This window comes from Astatotilapia calliptera, chromosome 7 (assembly GCF_964374335.1).
Source record: "Astatotilapia calliptera chromosome 7, fAstCal68.1, whole genome shotgun sequence".
Taxonomy (NCBI): domain Eukaryota; kingdom Metazoa; phylum Chordata; class Actinopteri; order Cichliformes; family Cichlidae; genus Astatotilapia; species Astatotilapia calliptera.
Window position 1 is genome coordinate 43,238,995 of NC_137428.1, and position 19,543 is coordinate 43,258,537.

Below are 19,543 nucleotides of genomic sequence, written 5' to 3' on the forward strand. Positions count from 1 at the left end.
GACAACACAGGAAAACTCATAAAAGCCCTAAAATCAATACTTTTTTCTTTTTGCTGTAAGAATTTCTTGTGTAAATTTACCAAGCAGCCTTATGGATTAGACAGGAAAAAACTAACAGACTATAAGACAAATTCTTTAGTTTGCAATGTGCCTAAGGGAATTACATACATATAATTGTATGTATGTATCTGTATATTGGTATTACACTCTCCACTGGCCCTGAAGATGAAGTGAAACTTTCTGTGCATATACAAAAGCATTTTACTCTGTGCAATATCCCACAAAGTCTGTAGCAGCCACTGGAATTCAGTGGCTGCCAACCAAAAAAAATTGTCTAGAAAAAGCTAGTGATTAATCTTTTGCTTTTAAAATTACTAACACATAAACAATTGTAAAGTTGTGTCCAGCAGGCTCTAAAAATACAATTCTGAATATGAGGAGGAAAACAAATTGATGAGTTGACCCATTCAACAAGTATTGGAAAATATGGTCATTTTCTTAATTCCTGGTCACTCCACAGTTCTGCCACTTTCGCCTTCTGTCTTTGCAAGTTTTCTAGTGAAGCACTGCCAAGTGTTTAGGACGAAACCCACACAGGCACAGTGCAAACATGCAAACTACACATAAAAAGGCCTTAGGTAACACTGATATTTAAACAAGGCATTTTCTTGGCAACTGTGCTACTTTGCTAGTTTCCCCCTGGTCTGCCCCACCCTCAACAGTTTCTTTTGTTGTACTCGTGTTCCTACTAGATCGTCTATCTAACTTTATGGACTGGTTTTTGGACTTTGCTTGCCTCATTGCTGCTACAGTGTATTTTTGCTGACTATTGAAAGTTTAAGTCCTCTTTCCCGTGAATCATTACCATGGTAAGTTCTTGGTGTGTGTTTTCAAACCTTGCATGTTGGTGCTTTCAATCATGCATGTGTCTAGGTCAGTCCAGTAGAGACGATGGTCTACATAGTCAATGGTCAGTCCATTGGCACGGCCCACTTTATCCACCAAGGTTGTGATGGTGCTGCCATCCATGTAGGCTCTGGCTATGCGTGGCCGACCTCCCCACTCTGTCCAGTACATGTAGCTGCAGACAGAAAGAACTCTTATGCCTTGTGATACACATGACCAAGGTAATCACATCTGAACGTAAAAGGATGTAAAAGCTTTTGGTGGTTTTATTAAAATCTGTTTCTTTTTGTTTTTTGGGTACATTATTTATCTAACTGGCTAATCTAATCCAAACAGGGAACACGCTTCGACTTTAAGAAGACAACTTTGTTTTTCCTGTTATCAATATTTGATCATGGAATGACATCAGCTGGCTCCAGGCAAGTGTGTTGAAAGGTCTGGCCCATGACAGCATGAAGCCATCACCAAGTGTGTAGCAACTTGGCATGCTGACACACGTACTTAACAATCAAACAGAAAGACTCACACAGGCACATCAGTATGTTTTGGGGTGATCTGCATACAATGTAATAATGCAAGGTTTGTTAATAAACAGGTTTAACAGCACCATCCCTCACAAACTGAAGGTAACTGAGGAGAAGGCAGTGGGATGCAAATGTTGTTTTATTTGACTGTCCATTTGTTTGATGACATACATTCGTCTCACACACATATTCATTAATAAAATGTAGAAAATCAAATGACAGACTTTTCTGCAGATTGTATAGATAGATAGATAGGCCACAGGCACCTGGTAACGCCCCTGTACTATGAAATAGGGGAGGAATTTTTATATCCACAGCAGTGAACTGGGCCAATATATCAGGTATTTTTAAAACTGTATGGTCTTACCCATTGGCTGGGTCCAGTGCTAGTGATCGTGGGTTGTCCAATGATCGAGGATTGTCAAGATCCTTACAGACCAGAACCTGTCGATACTGGCCATCCAACCGGGCCACTTCAATGCGGTTAGTGCCTGTATCTGCCCAGTAAATGTTGTGACCCATCCAGTCAACTGCCATGCCTTCTGGGTAGTCCAGCCCAAACTCTATAATGTGTTCTACAGAGCTGCCATTCATGTAGGCTCTGCTGATTGTCTGGCAGGAAAACGAGCGGAGAGCAAAGTAAGAGATAGACAACAGGAAAGAAAAAGAGCAAATTCTCCTTTAACTGATAGAAGTGAAGAATTCCCAGTTTCTCTTAATCTGATGCAAAAAAAAACCTAACACATCAGGACATTTCTGTTGCAAAACATACCTTTGCCTGTATGTCTGTCCAATATATTCTTCTTTCATAGACGTAAACATCAAGAGCAGAGGCCTCTTTAACTCCTGTCACAGGAATGACCACATCATTGCTGTTGGTACCTAAAGAAATACTCCTGATGTTGTCCCTGAGGAGAAAACAACACAAAAGAATCCCTAAAATTCCCGTGCAAGTTACATTCTCACCTTCAAGGCTGATGGTGAAACAAGCCCGAGGTCAAAGTCTTCCAAGATCAAGTCAAGTCCAAGGTGACAAAAGTTAAAAATCAAACAACGAAAGAATGAAACAAAATAAAACTTCAAACTTATGTCCTACTGTTGTTCAAGGTGCACTACAACAGTATGAAACTCCTATTTCTCAGGTTTGTGACATTTGTGACATTTACAAAAACACGAGATAATAAAATGCGAGAGTATAAATGTGGGGTGCATTTAGACAATTATAGAACCTGGTAAGGACCAGATGATTTTTTTATTGTGCCCTGATACATAAAAAATTAGTACTCAGTATTGTGTTCACCGTCTCTAATTCAGGCCACCAAACAGTCCACTACCATTTGATACAGTGAAACGTCCTCCCCACTGATGCATGCATGTTGTGATAGCTGCTCTAGCCTCACTGTGTTAGAGCCATTTGTTAATACTAAAACTATAAAAAGTAAGAGGTTACAGTTGGACAGTGCTTAACAGTGTAGGAAAAGATGAAAGAAATTTGACGGCTGCAATACAGCAAATCTTCAGAACCCCCCCAGCAAAAAAACCTTATGACACTTCAGGGGAAAAAAGAAAAAAATCAGCTGAATTTGTTTGAAACCAAATACTGTAGCATGAGGTCTGCACAGACTGCCAAGAAGTAGCCACTTTAGTCCTCCTTCAGATGGCACATTCAGGCACACTACTGAGTGTGGTTCACCCTCATTTTGAAAGCACTCGCATTCCAAGACACAGTGAAGTTAGACGTATAAAAACAGAATAAAACAGATCTGAAGCATTAAAATAAACTGCATCCATTGTGTAGACAGCTGGATTGATTTAAACTGACGTGTATCTCTTCCTTCAAATACAGAAAAGAATGAAAAATGCAGCTGTTATAAGCTTGTATAATCAGAATTACTGACACAGATTGACACACAGCAAAGTCAAAGCACCTACTAGACTAAATCATGTCTGAGATAGCAGACACTTTCTCAGGACTGAAGCCTAAACCCAAACTGAAGTACTACAGTCAGGTAAGGAGAATGCTAATCCCCTATGCCATTCATGTTTGTGAGCTTTTCCTGTTTTTTTTGTCATTTGTTTTTGACATAATAATAACAGAATGGCTGTAATATGCACCAGTTACAGATAACAAGAGCAGCAGGGCATTTCATGCTATTGATTGAAAGGCAGACAGACCTATTAGTGAAGAGCAGGAAGGCTTCGGGCACCACACAGGTCTGGAGGTCTGAGAGGAGCTCCATCCCCATTGGACAGGCACAGCTGACAGCCTGCTGACGCCAGAAACACAGATGGCTACATCCACCATTATCACCAGCACATCCATTTGTACCTAAAAGAAAAAAACATTTTTTTATATGCCATTTGATTTTTTTTTTCTAAGTTCCGCTTTGTTGCTGCATGTACAGAACTCAGAGGAAAATAAGCTTACTCACCAAAGGTCTCTGTCACTTTAGTTGCCTTCAGCCCCATTAAATCTGGCAGCTGATCGATAATGATCTCTCGTACAGCTGTGGTTTTGTGGACCCTCTCAATGCTCCGTCTCTGCCAGTCAGTCCAGTAGATATAATCCCCCAATAGAGTAAAACCAAAGATATGAGGCAGCTTGTCCTCTAGTAGAGTCTGTCTGTTACTACCATCCACACTGATCACCTGAAACAGAAACAGAAATGATGATCAGAAAAAAGCGCAGATTAAAAGCTCAGCTTCTTTAATCCATCCTTACAGTTGTCATCATCCTAACCTATAGTTATTTTTTATAGATTAAAGGTGAAAATATAGTCTATGTCCATGTTTTAACTAAATGTAAAACACACAAATGATATAGATTAAAGAATTTGGTCCATATAAAACCATCAACCATTCACCAAAGTGTTGCCAAGCAGAATAATTAGTTAAAGAGGTTTGAAGAGTGGGATTTGAGTTTGACGCATGTTGTAGCAGCCAAAGAAAACACTGCTGGCAATGTGAAACCCTTCCTGCTCCTAACAATATGGTGACACGTCACGTGTGTGTGTGTGTGTGTGTGTGTGTGTGTGTGTTTCTATAAGCAGAAATTGAGAGCTACAATTGACAAGGCTGCAATTAGAACTTGTGTCCAACCCTCCTCCTCACCGCCTGTGCTATTACTGGACTGGCCTCAACTGAAATAGACACGGGGTTTTATTTTAGACACACTACAGTCATTTGCAGTCTACATGAAGGTTTGCGAGCGTGTGTGTGCATGTGTGTCTGGTCACATGTTAACTACAAGGTCTCTAATGTGCCATGGTAGACATTTCGCAAACTATGAGCATGGTGGACAGATATATTAAAAATGAGTGCTGGGAAGCGGTTTAGCATAGTAGAGTAAAGCCTGGAGCTGGGGAGGGATCTACCGTTTTCAATATAACTGAAGAGATTATAATAGGCTATTGTTAATGCCAAGTTGTAGCACAAAGAAAATGATCTATGTTGAGACTGAAGGCCAGCTTATGAAAGGTAACTGCTGTTCTGGTATGTACTTTCTTACTACAGCCTAGGCCACACAGTATTAAGTACTGGGGAGTACATGACCGTGTTCACACTTCCATTTACACTAAGCATTTGTTTTCACAACAAAATCCAGTATAACAGAGGAACATACTGCACTTTCTAATTAATTACAAGCAAGCAAAAAGTTTACAGTTCACTGGTTTCTAAATGGGGTCCAGGTATGCTGTGGGATTTTGGAACAACCGTACATTATTGCAACATACAGCTGCACAAAACTTTGGGAATGATTTATTAATTCACATTTCCCCTAACTAACCACCAGTGCAGATCACCAACCACCAGTCTAATGCCTTTAACTGGACCAGTGATGCTTACAAGCACGCAGGCTAGATTAGAGTAAGTCCATGGCCTAAAGGCTGGTTGGCGACGCCCAAACAATCTATGGTTGCCAGGAAAAAGAGTGTATTCCCTGAAAGGTTGGTTGATCGCTTTTCCAAGTAGTAAACTTCAGTTTAATTCGGTTTTTTATACAGCGTCAAATAACAACAAAGTCGCCTTGAGGCACTTTCTATTCCAACAGACCAAAATTTTACTGTGAAGGTTAACGTTCTCTGTTTACAGTTTGGATAGCACTTGCACAGTTTCTGCACATATTGGCTAAAGTAACATCAGACACCTAACAAGAAAACACTTTAAACTAGGGCTGCCACAAACGATTATTTTGATAGTCGATTAGTCACCCATTATTTTTGCGATTAGTCGACTAATCAGATCATCATCCATTGGACGTACAGCTTATTGCACCAGCAGCATCTGCTCTTATATAACTATCATTAGCTTACAGCTTTAAGTGTTTAAGGTCTGTGCTAACTAAAAATAAAGACAAGATGATAGTTTATTAATTTTTAATGAAATTTGCAGATTGTTTCGGTGAAGTTTAATAAACTCCTTGCTATCTAAAATATAACAGGACACCAGAGTAAATTCTGGAGCATCTCACACTTCTGATAATCAGCTGTCTGCTTGAAGTTTATTTAGCTGTGTAAAAACTATAACTTTAATCTCAGCCAAACCGATTTACTCAGGAACAAATAAAATACTAAAGAAAGCCAAACAATAACATTAAGTTCTCTAAGTGACTCATATATCATGTTTAACCTGAGTAGCGAAAGACGGCGGTGGGTTTGAAAACGATTTGCCGGGAGTCCGGTGTTCTCACGGCTCTAGTTAGCCTTGCCCCCGCCTAGCTATCGAGCTAGTGGGTAACAGACGTCTCCGAAAACGTCGGAGCGCTTTTGAAAATACGTGGTGTCTTGATAAACTGAGCAGATATTTGAGGTTTACACAGCTACATTCTCGCCTGAAAATATGTTAAACGTTTATTTTGTGACCCAGAAAGAATAATAAGAGTAAAGTTAAAACTAACTAGCTGCCGCCATTGTTGACAGCTGCGCTATGAATTCTGGGACACAGCTTCTTCTTCTTCGGGGTTTAACGGCAGCTGGCATCCTTGTACATGCAGTGCTGCCATCTTCTGTTTCAGTCCGTTATTACACTCTTAAATCCTACTACTCATTCCTGCGTCCTTTGTGATCTTACAAAGCTTCAAACGATGCGTCGACTATTAAATTAGTCGTCGACGATTTTAATAGTCGACATAATCGTGACTAGTCGACTAATCGTGGCAGCTCTACTTTAAACAGAAACTTTTTTTGTTTAAAAGTGTGTTGCATCTCAACTGGAGGCAGCAAGACTGTGTTGATTTGTGCGAACATGCATAATAAGGCAGTGGAAGCAAAGTATTTACTACAGGACCACTGACATTCTTGCAAAATAATTGCTAGGTTGTGCTTGATCAAGACGAAGCAGAGAGGCTGTCAAAAACGTATGCGTTGTCAGATCACACATGAACACATCTGGGGGCTGATATATGTGCAGGTGTACCCTTTGGTGTACCTTCAGCTCAAGTTTAAAAATCTCTGGCTGAGATGACACTAACATGATCATTTTACTGTTCATCATTGGATTAGCCATCAATAATTCTTATTTCACATCAATAATTCAACATTTGTCAGACTCCAAACTGAAAATAAGGAGTACAGACTATATGATACATTGACTGAAAAACTTGCTACAAATTTGAATTAAATTTAGTCGTCAGTATTACCTTTCAGCTCCTGCTTTTATATATATTTCGAACACAAGAAAAAAGCAGAATTAGAATGAGTGTTTTGCTGTGACGGGCATCTGTTTAATGAATACTCATTTAAATATCCATTCACAGGCCGAGGGGGTGAGCAAACAGAAATAAATAGAACATTCACTTTAATGGGCCTCTGATCCAAGGCAGGCTCCTAACCCCTCCACAAAAAAACCTATTCATTTATCACTGTGAAACAATTAGACATGGACATCCCAGTGAAAAGATGGCAGAGAGACTCCCTTTATCTCCTCTCTCGTCCTCTCTTACTCACTCTTTCTTTCCACTGACTTTTTCAGGAAGAATTATGCACTGGGAATGTGATTTTTTTTCTCATCTTTTTCATTTTGGGTGTGAGAATGTCGCTTTTCTTGATGGACGTCCGGGGGGGATGGGAAGAGGGGGCAAAAGAAAGCTAGCGGAAAAGTAACAAGGTCTCATCAAGCACACAGTGAGACATCAGAGCATCGGATGGTTCACAGACGCTCACACGTGGATTTTCTCTGATAAACATAAAGACAGACCCAGGATGAATAGAATCTACACAAAAAACCAAAGAAGCCACAAAGCTTATACCAATCACAAACCACACCACAAAAGCTTTGACACAAGCAGTGTTTTCCATAGGCAAAAAAAACTACCAATGCATTCACTGTAAATGTCTGGTCCAACATTGATGCTGATGTGAAAAAAAAAACTGCCAGGAAAACAGAAGCACTAAAGGAAAAAGCAAGAGTGATTTTAACGACTTCCTTACATGTGTCATCAGCACTTCTGTGACTGGTTAGTTTCCCTGAGCGCACTTGATCGTAATTAATTAATTAATTAATTTGCAATTGCGTTCACATAAAATACTGATTGTCTAACGTTTTCTGATTGGTATGATCTGATTTTTTCCCCCAACATAGTAGAGATGAGCACATTTGACTTCACTCTAGTTTTAAGCCTTAATTTCTTTAGTCTGGTAAAATAATCTTTACTTATACGATCCGTATACTGTCTTATTCCAAAGCTTTTCATTCCAACTTTTGGCATATATCTAGCTATTAGAAGTTCCACTACACTGAACTACACACATAAGAAAACCAGATTATAAAGACTTTGACAGGAATACATAAGAATATTTATCAGTCAGATGTTCAATATAGGGCTGCCACGATTAGTTGACTAGTCACGATTATGTCGACTATTAAAATCGTCGACGCATCGTTTGAAGCTTTGTAAGATCACAAAGGACGCAGGAATGAGTAGTAGGATTTAAGGGTGTAATAACGGACTGAAACAGAAGATGGCAGCACTGCATGTCCAAGGATGCCAGCTGCCGTTAAACCCCGAAGAAGAAGAAGCTGTGTCCCAGAATTCATAGCGCAGCCCAGCGCAGTTGTCAATAATGGCGGCAGCTAGTTAGTTTTAATATTACTCTTATTATTCTTTCTGGGTCACAAAATAAACGTTTAACATATTTTCAGGCGAGAATGTAGCTGTGTAAACCTCAAATATCTGCTCAGTTTATCAAGACACCACATATTTTCAAAAGCGCTCCGACGTTTTCGGAGACGTCTGTTACCCACTAGCTCGTTAGCTAGGCGGGGGCAAGGCTAACTAGAGCCGTGAGAACACTGGACTCCCGGCAAATCGTTTTCAAACCCACCGCCGTCTTTCGCTACTCAGGTTAAACATATATATAAGTCACTTAGATAACTTAAATGTTATTGTTTGGCTTTTTTCAGTATTTTATTTGTTCCTGAGTGAATCGGTTTGGCTGAGATTAAAGTTATAGTTTTTGCACAGCTAAAACTGTCAAGCAGACAGCTGATTATCAGAAGTGTGAGATGCTGGAGAATATACTCCGGTGTCCTGTTATATTTTAGAAAGCAAGGAGTTTATTAAACTTCACCGAAACAATCTGCAAATTTCATTAAAAATTAATAAACTACCATCTTGTCTTTATTTTTAGTTAGCACAAACACTTCAAGCTGTAAGCTAATGATAGTTATATAAGAGCAGATGCTGCTGGTGCAATAAGCTGTACGTCCAATGGATGATGATCTGATTAGTCGACTAATCGCAAAAATAATGGGTGACTAGTCGACTATCAAAATAATCGTTTGTGGCAGCCCTAGTTCAATATGATGCCCTCACTGGAAAGCGTGATGTACCATGTCTCTATCTATTCTAACACTTTATGCACACATCTGGGGGGGAAACAACTACAACAACATGTTAGACCTGTTGCACACCAGCAGATGGGAGGCATACAGAAATTCCACAAAGGCTAAAAATTTGCTTTAATTTGTCACTCATCGGGAAATATATAGACTGCTGATAGATCTATCCTATCCATTTTGGCATTCCCCCTATAAAGTTTTCCTGTTGCTTAGTCTATAGCCAGTCCATTTGGCCAGCCCAGAGAGATTTGGCACATATACAGCAGGTTAAATAAGTACTGACCATGTCAACAATTTTCTAAGTAAATATATTTCTAAAGGTGCTATTGACATTACTTTTCACCAGATGTTGGTTACAACCCAATCCACACATGCAAAGAAACCAAACCATAGATGTCCATAAATTAAGTTGTTTGTAATAATGAAAAAATGACTCAGGGAAAAGTATTGAACACACGAAGAAACAAAGGTGCAAAAAAGCAGAGAAAGTCATGACACCAGCTGAAATCCATCAGTAATTAGGAATCCTGCCATTTGTGCAAATTAATATCAGCTGGTTCAGTCCCAACTAATGGCCTGTAAAAATGTGTCATGTGTGTCACACAAGAAATACAACCTTATTGTTGCAAAACATACAGATGGCACTTGACACACAAGAATTTCTGAAGGTTACAGTGAGCACTGCTGGGGCCAAAATCAGAAAGTGGAAAGATCATTTTACCACAAACTGATCACAACCAGGTTCTCCGACAGAGCAGTGAAAAAAATTACGAGAAGCTATCCAAGAGCCAAGGAGCACTTGTAGAGAGCTACAGAATGACCTGGAATCAGCAAGTACAATTGTTTCAGAGAAAACAATAAGTAATGCACTCAAGAGCCATGGCCTATATGCACGCTCACCATCCAAGAATCCAAAGCATGTTGCATCATGTTTAAAGTTTGCAGACAACATTTAGACAAGCCTGTGAAATACTGGGAGAAGTTTGGTCAGATGAGACCAAAACTGAACTCTTTGGATGCCATAAAACACACCGTGTTTGGAGGTCAAAGGTCAAAAGGCACTGCACGTCACCCCAAAACCACCACATCAACAGTGAAGTTTGGAGGTGGGAACATCATGGTGTGGGGCTGTTTAGGCTGTGCGGAGGCGTTCTAAAGCTGTCATCACCAACAAAGCCTTTTGTACGGTGTTTAAATAAATTTCATTAAGTGTGTTGAATAATTTTTCCCTGTGTCATTTCTCATCATTACACATAATTTATCATTTGATTTCTTTGCATGTATGGATTGGATGGATTGCGATCAACATCTGCTGAGAATTTCATGTCAGTAGCGCTTTTACAAATATATCGACTTAGAAAATTGGTGACGTGTTCAATCCTTATTTGACCGGCTGTAACACCCCTGACATTCTCTCATTCTATACAGCATGAAGCAGTGACACTAGACTTGTTACTCAAAAAAAAACAAAAAAAAAACGCGCAGGGCCTTAAGCAGGGGAAATTCCACTATATACACCTCCCCATTTTCTGAGTCCCACATCATTCACTCACACACACAAAAAAAAACACAGGCACACATATCCACAAGTAGTAACCATATGGCTCAACAGAGTGGCTGAATGGCGCTACGCACAGTCAATCTGCATAATCACAACAAAGCAGCCGTTTTATGTATGTGTGCTGAGAAAGCAACACATCAGTCAACGCTTTCTCACATGAACACATGCTCGTTTCAAAAGGAGGGGGCCAGCGCGGTAACTTCAGAGGGGTTTTTTCCACAAAGAAGGAGGCGAAGGGGGAGTCAGATTTCTTCAACAAAAAGAGTTGAAAACACTAAGACAGAGGAGGGGCATGGGTGGGGGTGGGGGCAAAGAAGAGAAGCAAAGAGAGGGAACCTGAGGGAGTGAGAGCATTCCTCCAGTGTTCTTAGAGAAGTTCTTCACTTAGCCGAGGCCTTTTGTCGTTCTCTCTTTTAGAAGCTAAAAGGCTATGTGCTGTTAGGCTTTCAGCTGTTTGGTAGGCTTGCTACAACCGCTAACAGTTATGTTTCCAACACTTCAGAGGAGCTTACATGCTATGATATTAATCTCCTGATAAGCAGAACTACTATTCAACCCTCTTGTGGTCATCACACTAAAATTTGCTGGTTGCATTATGGGGACTTGATTCTTGCTCCACAGTGTAGAAACACTTTTTATCTTTTCACAACAGGAGTACATATACACACACATGCCTGAGGTACAATCCATAATCAGTTAAAACAGTTAAAGTGTAAAAGAATGGTGAAACCTTTAACCTTCTAGGACCTGGCGTCCACATATGTGGACATCACATTTTGGATTATTTAGACTAAAATACTCAATTTTGCTCTACATGGGCCTGATATCACTTACGAGGACATTATACTGCTCCTGTTCTATCAAACGTTTAAACAAATATCCTCATATGCGGCTCTTATTTTTCTTAAAAACAAAAATAAGGTTAAAAAAAAATCTGGTAATTCTTTGTTTTTACATTCATCGGGCCCCAATATATCCAAAGATCAAAGAGAAATTAAAAATGCATGTCGTGAAAGAGTTCGGGTCTTAGGAGGTTAAAGCACTTTTCTGATCTGATCAGGACAGTCCAACCAGATACTTACTCTGGATGGCAATGCCTCCAGTGACACTATGAGGAATCTTGGAACTGGATATGTTCTTCAAAGTGCATATTAAAAAAATATGTAGGACTGCTTTGTTACACTGTTATATTTCTTGTTTCATTGTTGGGGTTTTCTCTGTATTGTTGGAGTCTTTACCTTACAAAATACAGCACCTTGAGGTGACTGTTGTCGTGATTTGGCACTATATAAAAAACTGAACTGAATTGAAATTAAACTGACAAGGAGTAGAACAAAAATTCTGTAAAGGCTAGAAATTTTACTTTCATTTGACACTCATCTGGAAAAAGACAACTGTTGAACGTACCTCTATCTTATCCGTTTTGGCATCTCCCCAGTAAAGTTTTCCTGCTGTATAGTCTATAGCCAGTCCATTGGGCCAGCCCAGAGAGCTATTGACCAAGACCAGCCGGGCTGTTCCATCCAGATTGGCTCGCTCAATCTTCGGATGCTCACCCCAGTCAGTCCAGTACATGTAACTGTAATAAACAAGAGACAAAAAAACATTTTAGTTCCACTGACAGGAGAATATTAGATTAGGCAGGTATTCTTTTTGAAGCTTGCAAAAGAAATTTCACATTCCTCACGGTAGACAATTATTTGTAAAATCTAATGTTATGATATAAAACATTTTTTTTCTTTCTTTCTTTGTTAGGCCATATGCTTTTTTCAACATCAAAATCAATATTTCCCAACTTGGAACACTTGGGACTGCATTTTGATTTGCATGTTATAAACTCTCATGAATTTGGATTAATATATGGATAAGACGACTTTTGTATGTCGGATGACAGCTGTGTTCAGGTGGGAGAGCCAACTGAAGTACTCACCCATTAACAGGGTCCAGAACAATGGCTCTGGGTTCTTCCAAGTTCTCAGAAATCAAAATTTTCCGAGAGGTTCCATTTAGCCTGGTAACCTGCAACACCACATAACATTCCAATGTAAAAATGTAACACGACAATGCAACATATTTTTTAGATTTATTCAAACGGTTTGTTTGCATATATGTTTAAAATTTCATAGTCTTTTCTTTTTGAGTAATAATCACCAGAAGCTGTCTTGTCAATTGCACAGGCATAAACTTCAAAAGTCTGATTGGTAATCGGTTCACACAGATCCAAAAGTATGCAGACAGGCATTACAAGTGACCCAGTTAGACTTTTGTGTTCAATTCTTTTTAATATAAACCATGCAGCCTAAGAGTAAACTGTACTTAGAGTTTTACATAGTGAATTTTGAAAAATCTAATAAAATCTCTAATGTAACAAATCAGATATACCTCAATCCGATCAGTGCCCGTGTCAGTCCAGTACAGGTTTCTGGCAACCCAATCTACAGCAATGCCATCTGGGTGGTTGATCTCCGTGGTAACCAACATCGTGGCATTACTCCCATCAATGCTGGATCGTCGAATGGCCCGAACCTCATCATCCGTCCAATAGACATAACCTTCAACTGGGTCATAATCTATAGCTATGGCATGGCGAATGTTATCAACCTGCATAATTAGAGGAACAGCAATGACCCTCAGGAACCCTAGCTCAGGTAATTCAGGAGCAGTCAATCTTCCTATGTCTTTTTACCTGCAGTACTATGTCTGTGAAATCTGGCAGGTCCAGTGAGATCCTCCTAAGGTCCGTCCGTCGAGCCAGCAACAGAACTTGCTCTGCTCCTAAACAAGACAGACAGTTAATAATAAGTAATTAGTAATTTATTATTACATTATAGAAATAATGCAATGTATTCTATATACTATAAGCACTCCATCTACTTCATATCCACGGCTAATAAAGAATCCTCAATTAACCTAACATGTATGTCTTTGGACTGTGTGAGGAAGCTGAACCTGAAATAAACGGCGTACCTGAAGTAAACCCATGCAACCATAGGGAGAAAATGCAAACGGCATAAAAAAGTCCCAGCCAGGGTTCAAACCCAAAACATTCTTGCATGTCGCCCATGCACAAGGACAAAGCAGCACAATGGCAAAAATCCCAGTTCAAGTCATTTGTGTAGCATGTTATGTACTGCCTTCTAACTTGGACACTACACACTGTTTCATTGAAAACTACCACAATAACCGCTGACATCAAATAAGATGACTCTTGAAGGAAATTGATACCAGAATTTTGCTTTTTATAAATGGATTCAAAGAACTTTTAGAATTCAACTCCTACCCCCCCAATCCAAAAAACATATGTTTAATATTGTTAATAATATTAGCTGTAGTTGTATCTTAAGACAATGAGATGGCATTAAGCTTGAGGCTTCTATCCTGCATATGTAGGACTAATCTGCTGTTTAGTCATAGTTATTATGCACAAATACCCGTCAGACATTTCTGTCCTATCTGGAAAATCTAACATTTGCCAAAGCCTCCGTTATTTAAACATTTATATCAAGAAGCCATCCAACAAACCAACAAAAGTTGGAGTATTTGGTATCTGGGTTGGAGCCAAAGCCCACAGCCCAATATAAATCTGTCTGTTGTCAAAAAAGATTTCAAGCCTGAGCCAAGCTTGCACTATTATCAGTTTTCTTGCCTCCTCCTTACTCCAACCAGTCTGGAAACAAAGGGCTCTGCTATCCTGGGGGATTCTCCACTGTGCTTGGCTGTTGATTGATTTAACAGGAGCCAAACTCACCTCATGGGAGACAATTAACTATTTTTCTTTGTGTCTTACACGTCTGATTCTGAGGTGCTCGGATTATAAAAAGTTAAAAGTGTTTCTTTCTATGTTCCTACTTGATTTATCTTTCAAATCAATTCACTCAAATCATAAGACAAAACAGTTACTGTACAGCACGTCTGTAAAATAAATTACAAAACCTACAGACAATAAAGATATGTAACTGAACGTTACAAAATACACACCACGCTGAATTTTACTCTATCTGGATAAATCTCTAAGAAGTAAAATCTCATTTTCGAGGCCTCCAAATGTCAGCCTAAATATAAGCTCATATAAAACACACTTCTCCAACGTGTCAGCAAAAGCTTTAATCTGTGTTCTTTCAGCTGCACAACCAGCCAAAATCTGGCATCTCTCAGCCTTGGCACCAATCAGATTTTACAATGAGAGTTATTCATCGTTACTTAAATGTCTGAGGCAAGGCGGGATAAATAAAGGAAGAGAATGAAGAGAAAGGAGGGACAGCATCTGTGATTCCACTCTTCTCTTCGCTTGACTTCATTTTGAGACACTTAAAGACCCCTAACAAACAGTCTTACACACACACACACACACACACACACACACACACTCTACAGGCAGCGCAATAACAAACGCCTTCAATTTAACCAGCCAAGCAAAACAAATTAGAAGCACACACAAAAACACAAAGACACACACACACACACACACACCCACAGACACACAAACTGCAGCCTGACACAATAGGGCATTGTTGTTTTTATTGTCAACAGTGGCTAAGTGATTGGTTGGCATGCTTCATTCAAATTTAATACATTCCCATAACACAGCCTAACAGACACAGAAAACTCTAATACAGTGTTGTGCTATTATAGAATAAAGCTCTATTGTTTTAGCCTCATGGGAATCAGCATGGTGGCCGGTCAGCTAACTGTTAAACTACAGGGTTCATTTTACTGGTCATTTTACTTGTTTTCTAGCTGATGCTCCCCACTCTGCATCACTTTTCACACACCAAACGCAGTGGTAAATGGGGTCGGCAAGAGTACACACTAATTATTCTAGGAAACTACAAATAGAACTGGGTTACTCTAGACCAGGGGTCACCAACCTTTTTGAAAGTGAGAGCTACTTCTTGGGTACCGATTAATGTGAAGGGCTACCAGTTTGACACACACTTCTCAAATTTCCTCAGTTTAACTTAATTATGTGTTATCATTAATAATTAATGATATTCATCTATGTACGGACACTAATTATGTTAATTATTTTTCGCCATAATTATAAAGAATGCAAGCAGTGTTGGGGAGTAACGGAATACATGTACCGCCGTTACGTATTTAGAATACAAAATATGAGTAACTGTATTCCGTTACAGTTACCGTTTAAAAAGGTGGTATTCAGAATACAGTTACTTTGTTGAAATAAATGGATTACACTGCGGTACTTTCCTGTTTCATTTTGTCGCGGGTCAGGACTGTTTGGGTTTTGTTTGACAGCTACGTTCTGTTGTTCCAGGCGGCAGCGTTACGGTTGCCATGGTTACAGGGCGACGCTCTCTCTCTCTCTGCGACTGTGTGTTTCCTGGGTGAGAGAGCGCCTTTTCGTTGTTGTGCTAAGCTAACAGGCAGAATGCTACAAGCATAGCTCTAAAGAATGTAGCATCATGGGCAGTGTAGTCCGTGTTGCAGGGAGAATGGACTGCCATACACGTTATGTGTCTGTGAGCGCGAGGAGGGAGAAAAAGGCGAGTGGAAAGGTACGAGTTGCCGTCGAGGAAAAACGGGAGCTGGAAGCATGTAAATATAATAATAACCACTGCAGCCAAGAAGAGTGCCTGACGAGCCCAGTTGTAAGTAAGCTATTAAGACTCGTGTTTTCCTCCGAAAACAATAAGTTCCGTTGGAGCAGTCTTTCAACGCCTCTCTCTGTCTCTCGCAAGAAAAGTTGACCCACACAACAAAGTAAAGCTATTTTTCGGCTACGAGCCGACAGGGACCCCGCCGTATTAGTCAGAGGTCCCTTTACTACAGTTCGGAGTCGCGGACCTTCAGTAACAGTAATAAATCACACAGCAATAGTACATTCACGTTGTTGTAAAAAGCACGATAATATATTAAGTAATCCAAAGTATTCAGAATACGTTACTCTCATTGAGTAACGTAACGGAATACGTTACAGAATACATTTTGGGGCATGTATTCTGTAACGGAATACATTTTAAAAGTAACCTTCCCAACACTGAATGCAAGTAGGAAACAAGGTAGGAAACATAAATATCAATATGCAATGCTTTATTTCTATATATCTCTGCAAGTATTTACATTTTGAAGTGATCACTTCTACAACATTTTCACTTACCACTAACAAATTTTAACAAATCATGCACTGTGACATACATTATTTTTGTATGTATGTAACATACAAAAAATCAACTTTCAAATTTTACAGAACTTTTCACCAAATTGGCAGCATTTTAAAGCAAATTGCCACTGAGAACATCTAATATGGCTTTCTTTGTCTGTTAGTGGGAAACCTGGCATTGCATGCTGTTCACCAGTGTGTTGTAATCTGGGGTATAACTTGACACTGCAACTCTGAGTGAGTCTTGCAGATGTGCATCGGAGAGGCGTGTTCTGTGTTTGTTCTTGATGAAGTTCATGTCAGAAAAGGCTGATTCACAAAGATAGGTTGAACCAAACAGGCTGGCAACCTTCATAGCTGCTGTGCAAACACCACTGTACTTTTCTGTGTCAACAAGGCACCAAAAGTTTGGTGCACCCTGATAGGCTTTGAGGAGGACGTCATTTTGCAATGTTACAATTTCGATTTCCACCTGTCCAGCATCCAAGCTGAACATTGAACTTAGTTGCTCAGCAATGCATGTTGTGTCCACATTCATGAAAGGATTGGAAACGAATGAGATGCATGGCTCAAGCTGATCAAGGTCACAAAACCTGTTCTCAAACTCTTGACCAAGTCAGTTTATGACTTGAGTGTACTTTTCTGCAACTTTGGCAAAAGTCTCAGATGCAGAAGCATTGTCTTTCAGCACCATCTGCACAGAAAGAAAGTGCAGCACCTTTTTTCTCTGTAAATGCACAGAGAAGATGCTCATCTGGGCTTTAAATCCATTTAAAGCACTTATTATGTCAGCAACAGTCTTACCTTTGCCTTGCAGCTCACAGTTCAAATGGTTCAGTTTCCCAGTAATGTCTGTTAAAAACGCAAGGTCAAGTGTCCACTCAGTGTCCTCCAGCAGAGATGTGTCTTCCCCTTTGGATTGCATGAACTCCTGGATTTCACCCAAAAGTGACAAAAAACGAAGCAAAATCCGTCCCCTGCTGAGCCATCGGATTTCCGTATGTAGTAGCAGGTCACCATATTCAGCTGACAGCTCCTCCAATAGCACCTTGAATGTTCTGTGCTGTTTAGCTCTGGAGCGGATGCTGTTTATGATCTTCACGACGGGAGTCATGACGTGCTCGAAGCCGATCACCTTTGCGCATAACGCCTGCTGGTGAATGATGCAGTGGTAATGCATGAAGTTTGGGAACTCTGTGTCACCTTTACAGTGAGCGATGAATCCCGTATGTCGGCCGATCATAGCAGGAGCCCCGTCGGTAGTCACTGATACCAGCTTTTCCAACGGTACCTTTTTCTTTGCGAAAAACTCCTTCACCGCGTTATAGATGTCAACTCCCTTCGTAGTTGTCTTTAGCGGCAGTAGTGTCAGAAGTTCTTCTTTTGTGGAGAAACCATCAAATACCATCCGGATAAAGACCATCAGCTGTGCTGTACTGCTGCTGTCCACGGACTCGTCACACTGGATGCTAAACCAACTGCACTTTGCCAGATCCTGATCCAACTGATCGGCCAAGTTCCCGGACATAGCCGACACTCTTCTAACAATTGTAGTTGCCCCCAGCTGGACATCAGAGAGAGTGGAGATTACATCGTTTCCATATTTCTCGTCTTTAAGCACAGTTTTTGCAATTATCATCATTGCTTCTTTGAAAACCTCCCCGTCTAAAAATGCCTTCTTTTTCTTAATCATGAAATGTGTAGCTCTAAATGAGGCTTCGGTTGCTTTTTGAGAGTTTTTCACCGGTCTCGTGAAAAAAGACTGCTGTTTGCTCAAACCTGCCTTTAATTCGCGGGCCTTTTCCGCTGCCCTTTGGGTAGTTAGCATGGTAGCTTGTGTGACACGTTCGGAAATGTCTCTCCACGTTGTGCCGCTTTGCCGTTGCCACAGTTGCCCCGCAAATGAGACACACGCATGAATCTTTCACAGTGGTAAAAAAGAACTCTTCCTCCCATTCACTGTTAAAATTATATGTTTTCTTCCTTTTTTCCGCCATGTTTTCCTCATCTCCTCACCTTTGCCTTTGCTGGTCTTCACGGCAACTGTTTCCGTGGAGACCAGCTAGCACTAAATATTAGATCATGATCTAATATTTAATAATAAACTTTTTTTTTTATATATTATCTCTTTTTTTTTCTCTTTTTCTTCCTTCTTTTTTTCTTTTCTTTTCTTTTTCTTTTTTTTAATATATTATCTCTAACAAATTAACACCAATGCAATTGTGATTAAAAAAAAATAGCAAGAAAAAATAAAAATAGATGCAGCTTACTGGTAAGTTGTTATGGTGAGCTATTTTTAGAACAGGCCCGCGGGCGACTCATGTGGTCCTTGCGGGCGACCTAGTGCCCGCGGGCACCGTGTTGGTGACCCCTGCTCTAGACTGAATATGATTAGCACAGATATGAAGATGTAATTAATGATTATATAATTTATACTCACTATATATTAATTGCCCTTCATTTGTGGTAACATATTCAAAACAATCACGTATTTATTAAAGAAGTCGTTTGTTGTTGTCCACTCAGTAAAATTTCATGGTGTTGCTGATCATGGCATTAAGTTTTTATTTAAACGGTTTGCTAGCATTGCTA

General features: G+C 39.9%; 1 protein-coding gene across 1 annotated transcript in view; it reads right to left on the minus strand.

Moving 5' to 3' along the window:
* The window catches only part of lrp5 (low density lipoprotein receptor-related protein 5), a 51,447-nt gene that overhangs the window by 9,303 nt on the left and 22,601 nt on the right, over positions 1–19,543 (minus strand). The window contains exons 8-16 of the mRNA XM_026174839.2: positions 13,517–13,605; positions 13,213–13,431; positions 12,761–12,849; positions 12,238–12,409; positions 3,863–4,079; positions 3,606–3,759; positions 2,203–2,338; positions 1,798–2,042; positions 897–1,081 (exon numbers count right to left, since the gene is read on the minus strand). Coding sequence (XP_026030624.1) covers positions 897–1,081; positions 1,798–2,042; positions 2,203–2,338; positions 3,606–3,759; positions 3,863–4,079; positions 12,238–12,409; positions 12,761–12,849; positions 13,213–13,431; positions 13,517–13,605 — 1,506 coding nt within the window. The remainder of the gene's footprint in view (positions 1–896; positions 1,082–1,797; positions 2,043–2,202; positions 2,339–3,605; positions 3,760–3,862; positions 4,080–12,237; positions 12,410–12,760; positions 12,850–13,212; positions 13,432–13,516; positions 13,606–19,543) is intronic.